At 39.8% G+C, this 6,000-nt stretch overlaps 1 protein-coding gene across 3 annotated transcripts in view; it reads left to right on the forward strand.

The window, feature by feature from the left end:
• SYDE2 (synapse defective Rho GTPase homolog 2) overlaps positions 1–3,233 on the forward strand; it is a 37,455-nt gene extending 34,222 nt beyond the window's left edge. For 2 of the 3 annotated variants that reach the window (XM_084755471.1, XM_084755469.1), the window contains exon 7: positions 1,018–3,233. In XM_084755471.1, the coding sequence (XP_084611597.1) occupies positions 1,018–1,514 (497 nt within the window). In that variant the 3' untranslated portion in view covers positions 1,515–3,233. Of the gene's footprint in view, positions 1–428; positions 513–1,017 lie in introns of all 3 variants that reach the window. The other variant, XM_084755470.1, reaches the window with a different exon arrangement.
• The last annotated feature ends 2,767 nt before the right edge of the window (positions 3,234–6,000 follow it).

Here is a 6,000-nt window from a genome sequence, read left to right on the forward strand (position 1 = left end):
TTGGGATTATTATTTTAAGTCTGGAAAACTAGGATGTGTGTATCATTCTTAAGTTGCTTTCTTTTGCAAATAAACTTTCACTCTGCTTTATCACTGTCTTATGCTTGCTTGTCTTAGAGAAAGAACTGTAAGGGAGAGGCGGAACAGAATAAACAAACAGAAAGAGATGGGCAATCTTTAATAACTAAGTCTTAGAATTTTACACAAGTCTATTCTGTCTGCAGAACCTTAGGCAAATGCTTTGTTCTGAGTAAGCACTGCAGGTCTTACTTGTTTTGTGTGAAGTCCTGTGTGTCTGACCAGTGCAACGTGAGAAGACAGAACGCAGCTTCTCTCAGAAGAAAATAGTTTAAATACAAAGACTGTTTATTTGAGGTTGTTACATCTCTAACCAGAATTGAGAAATAAAATATCTGTGCTATTTCCAGGCCAAAAACAAAAACAAAAACAAAAACAAAACCCAAAAAACCAAAATGAAGACTGGTAGTAGCTAATGCTGTGTAGTCACTCAGGTAATCATCGGCCGAGTCTAATATTCATGCATTTTATCAAAGTGAAATTTGGGCTGCTTGGGAGATAGTGACACACTGCTAACTGCAAAAAGCCCGCCAGGGTCAGAGCTCAAGTGATCACTTAAGATGGCTTTGCCTCGGCTACGTGTGCACACCGTGCCTTGCCTGCTTTTTGCTGTAGTTTTTAATGTAAGAGGAGCTACTGCCTTAGAAAACAGCTAGATAGCAATTAACTTGCACAGAAGATTAATCAGTGGGGGGAGTTTTATTGGGGAATGTTATTATGTAGCATGAAATAGCACCACTGAGCATTGTACTAGCCTGTCTGCCTAATCTCAATTACATTTGGTGGTAGAAGATGATTGTGTGATGCTTTCTTTTCAGTAGAACAACGCATGTCTCTCTTAAGTGCATGTTCATAGTTGATTATTAATAGCTTCGTTGTCCCCTCTGTCTTTCTAAGGCCAGTGGCTGTCACTAAAGTGCGTGTATTGTTCATTCCTAGTGCAACGTTTAACTGTCAAAGAACCCACAGACAGTTCGTGCCTGGAGCAGCCATCTTCTTTGAATTATCTGAGGCGAAAGAAAGAGCGACCGTGTGTATTAGATCTGAGCAGTGTGGCTTCCTCAGGGGTGCTGAGGCCAAGGCAGGTCAGACTAGACAGTCCACTCAGCAACCGCTATGCAGGGGACTGGAGCGGCTGCGGGGAGGAGTATTTTTTAAATACAAAAGAACATTTCAAGGATTTGGATTACGAAGATGTTCCCTTAGAAAACGGAGAAAATAGAGATTATAGCAAAATGGATGGAGCGGAAGTCACGATTGAGCAGCAGATCCCCATGCCCAGAGGGTGCACGTTTCAGACGTACTTGACGGTGGAGACGCTTGAGTCTGCAGTGGATCAGAAAGCCAACCTCAGAGATCTTCAAGAAAGCATTGATACTTTGATTGGCAATCTGGAACGTGAGCTCAACAAAAACAAACTGAATCTGAGTGCTTGAGGTGCAGGGGCTGTTGTCTGTGTGATGATCCCATCACGTTTCACGTCAGCCCTTAGTCCTCTCATGGCCTCCTTCTGGTATTTTTGTATGTTGGAACCTTAAGTTAATTCCTAATAAGTTCAAGTAAATTCATTTACAAACGCTGTTCGTTAATATGGTTATTTTACTTACGAACTGGCCTGGCGCATAAAGATAACTTGGACTTGGGGGATGTTTTAGTAAACCTTGCCGCTGCAAGGAGGAAAGGTGCAGGTGTTTATAAGGGCTGGGTACATTATTACCCTGTCAAGGCTTTGGTGCAGTGTGAGAACTGCTCTTCTGGAAGGTGGGACAGATGTTCACTGCAGCTGGACCGGCCGATTTGCAGTCAGAGTCCTTGTGCAATGTCATTTGGTCATACTTCATTTGCAAGACGAATGCTGCTATAAAAATTTTTATAAATGTAAAATTATACAGATATTAATGTATTTTGTATTAACATTCAGTCATTATTTAAGCTTATGAAAATTAAATATTTTTATGATTCTGAGAATATGTGTGTGTTTATAAGTGCATTACGTGTGTAGGGTTCAGAATGAGGCAAGGTGCTGGCTATAGCATTTCATGTATTTTGGGAATTATGTCACGAGGCCAGAATTATTAGCTTAAAAATGTCTTATGCAGAAAGAATGTGTAAGTTAAAGGATAAGTTACATAGAAACCACTTGAATAAAACCACACTAAAAGTATTTGAGTAGAAATAGCAGCCTTTCTGTTTTTGCTTCATAGACACAGTATCCCTGTCAAAAGTCACGTTTTAAGTTGAATTCCTTCAGCTACATAAGGGGTGGAGGAGACAAATTCCTGAACTGGTGACCTAACAAAAAGTGACCCATTCTGTGCATTTTTGTTTCCTATGATGCTTTATTTATTTGTGGTGGTATACTTAAAATGTTGACTTCATAATTGTCCTTATTTCTAAAGAAATTATCTTACCAGGATGTTACATATTACAATTAAAAAATTAACCTATTTTGGTTAAGTACATTTATGAGGCAGTTGTTACAGAAATCATAGTGGTGTATGAAAATGTAAATTTGGAGAGCTTTTTTGTTTTGTTCTGTGTTTTGTTTTTGTTTTTCAATACAGGGTCTCTCTGTGTTAGCCTTGGCTGTCCTGGAGTCGCTTCGTAGACTAGGCTGGCCTTGAACTCATAGCAGTCCTCCTGCCTCTGCTTTCTGAGTGCTGGGATTAAAGGCATGCACCACCACGCTTGGCTTAGAAGGCTTTTAAAAATTAAATTGGAATGTATTTTCTTTAAAAATTTTTATACTTATAGAATGTATAATTTTAAAATTATAAATGAAACTTGAGTTACCAAGTTTAAAGTGTGACAGCCATAAAAAAATGACTCCTTAATGTCTCTCTAAATATTAAGGTACATAACATAACAATGTAGCTACTTCTATGCAATATATATATAACATCAGGTATTTAATGTGAAAGCCCACTAGTATGAAGAAAAACAGCTATTTTTATATGAGATTTTGTTTAAAACTTTGTGTAACAAACACCGGAGACTATGTAATAGATGTATGTCAGGAGTAAACCAAGTATTTTTAAATAATTTATAAGGAAACTATCTGTTTCCTTCCTTTTGTGTGCTATGTCATGTATACTATATAAATCAAGTAAGTGGCTCCAGAAATGTAAATGCCTTATTAAAGTATTATAACAATGCCATGCTATTATAATTGACTTTAAAGATCACTTTGATATTCATTTGTTTGTTTTTTTTGTTTTTCAAGACAGAGTTTCTCTGTGTAGCCTTGGCTGTCCTGGAACTCACTTTGTAGACCAGGCTGGCCTCAAACTCTAGAGATCCGCCTATATCTGCCTCTGGAGTGCTGGGACTAAAGGCATGCTCAGCTCACTTTCATATTCCTAAATTATTTATACACACACACACACACACATATATGTATATGTATATCTTTGTTTAAATCACTGTCATAACTACAGGCCTTTTTAAAATTGCCTCTGCTGCTTCCAGAATTGCCAAGTTTAGGTGCCTTTACTTAAACATTAAAAAAAAATTACACACACACACACACACACACACAAAACATGTGTACATGCATACGTGTGCGTTTTGGGTGAGTGACACCTGGCATTGCATGTGTGCCAAAGTCTTCGAGGCCGCACTCAGGCCTCGTGCTTGGCAGTACCTTTACCCACTGAGGCATCACTGAATGGAGCCCAGTCATCACTCAACTGTGTTCAGCCCACATTCACCAGCCCTGCATCCTCTGTACAGTTACCACAGTCTTTAGATGCCCACTGGGCACATGGGAGTCCTGCCCAAAGATTCATCCAGGCTTCATCAGAGATAAACATGGAGTCCCTCCCGGTCTCACCAAGCCCTTATTTTTCCCCAACCTTCCCCATTCATCATTTTGATTGGGCTTGCAGTCCTGGGTAGGAACTAGTTCAGAATGTTAAAGGCTTTTCACATTAGGTAACAATGTTCCCAGTTGTGTAGTAAGCTAAGATGGAAACATAGTTATTCAGAGAAGAGAAGTAGCAGTAGAGGTGTGTGTGTGTGTGGTGTGTGTGTGTGTGTCCGTCTAAAAGAATCTGCTTGTAGGCTTTTGACATATAGCCCAAGCAGTAGAAGAGAGTTGCCAAAAAAATATTAAGTGGCCAGGCACACATGTTTGATCTCGGCACTCAGGAGGCAGATACAGGTGGATCTCTGTGAGTTTGTGGGTAGCCTGGTTTACATAACAAGTTCTAGGACAGCCAGGTTACATAGATCTTTTCTAAGACAAAAGCAAAAACAAACAAACCCAAAGATCAAAATGATTTCTTGTTAAAATGGTCCTTAGGTTAGGTATTAATAGTAGCAATAGTTATGGAAATGCTATGTAATGCCTTGTTAGCAAGCAACATAGTTGCCCTGTGTCTGGTCCTGATTCTCAGTCACCGTCAGACTCTGGAAACAAAAGACTTGATTGTGCCTCTGTGAGGATTCGCACATTGCATATAATACCTGTCCATGGAAAATGGCAGATTGTGCAGTTTTAAGTTAGGGACTGAATTTGGAGTTTCTTTCCTGAACACGGTCATTTTATAATTTAAAACCATAATTTTTCAACTACTTAGAAATGAAAACGTTGGCTTGCCCTTACAACTATCTCCAAAGGCTGGAGAATCAACTGCAAGTTCAAGGCCAGCCAGGGCTACTTAGTAAAAGCGTTTCTCAAGAATCCCCACAAATCCTAAGTTGGTTGCTGTTTACCTGAGCCCTTGCAACAAGAAATGAGCTTTGACACTCATCTTCTGTTTGCAAAATCCATTTGGTTCATAGTTGATGGAGCAGTGGATTGCCGCAAGTTGGAGACCCTGGTTACACTGTGACCTGAGTTCAATCACCAGAATTCATGTGGTGGGAAGAGGGTGGTGCTTCTGACTTGGGTGGGTGCCCAGTATTACACACACACATGCATGTACACATGCATAATAAATGTTTTTTTTAAAGCATTATAAGCTGCAACACACTGTCACTGGCTTATTCCCATTAAGGCGTTTATCTGAAGTTACCTTGTTTTGTTATGTCTCTGCCTTTCAAACGTAAACAGTGTTTTCATGGCAACAAGAAGCTTGTATGTCTAGCTCATCACCATATACCTATGCCTAGAGGGGCAATAGCTTAGAAGGTAATCAGCGATTTATTAAAAGATGGATTACTGGGAAAGATACTTTTAGGATGGTTGTCTCTTTATAGAGGAAAGATGAAGACTAAGGGCTACAACATGCAATTTCTATGCGACTCAAAAAGTTAATTCCGTCTTTGGGGCTGGAAAGATGGCTTGGTGGTTGCGAGCACTTGCTGCTCCTGCAGCCTCTTCTTGAGTCACCGGTAGCTACAGCACCAGGGACCTGATGCCCTCTTTTGGCCCCATGAGCTTTGGCGCACGCAGGCACGTGAACACACACACAGATAGGAAATGCCCCTTGATGATAAATTACCCGTGTTTTGTCTTAGTGATGTATCTTTGGTTTGGAATTTTGGAATTGGAATGGACTTGGGGAGATTAGTCACTCATGAAAGTTAATTGGTAAATTTTGGGTAGTTTTTCTGAGTGAGAATGATTACTTTAATGATTTATGTATGAAAAGATCTATCTTGCCACAAGACCAGTCTCTAAAGGAGATTTTATTTAACGAAGCCTTACACAAGCATGATTAAAATACACCCTTTTGGCCTGGTGTGGTGGCACACGCTTTTAATCCCAGCACTTGGGGAGGCAGAGGCAGGCGGATCACTGTAGGCCAGCCTGGTCTACAAAGCAAGTCTAGGACAGCTAAGGCTACACAGAGAAACACTCTCAAAAAGCCAAAAAATAAAATAAAATACACCCTTTTTATTTTGGCCCAGTTCTCTTGCATACATATAGATTTTTTTCTAGAAATGCATAGTTCTGTCTTCCTCTTTATTAAAAGG

This window comes from Acomys minous (assembly GCF_964271855.1).
Source record: "Acomys minous genome assembly, chromosome: 14".
NCBI lineage: Eukaryota > Metazoa > Chordata > Mammalia > Rodentia > Muridae > Acomys > Acomys minous.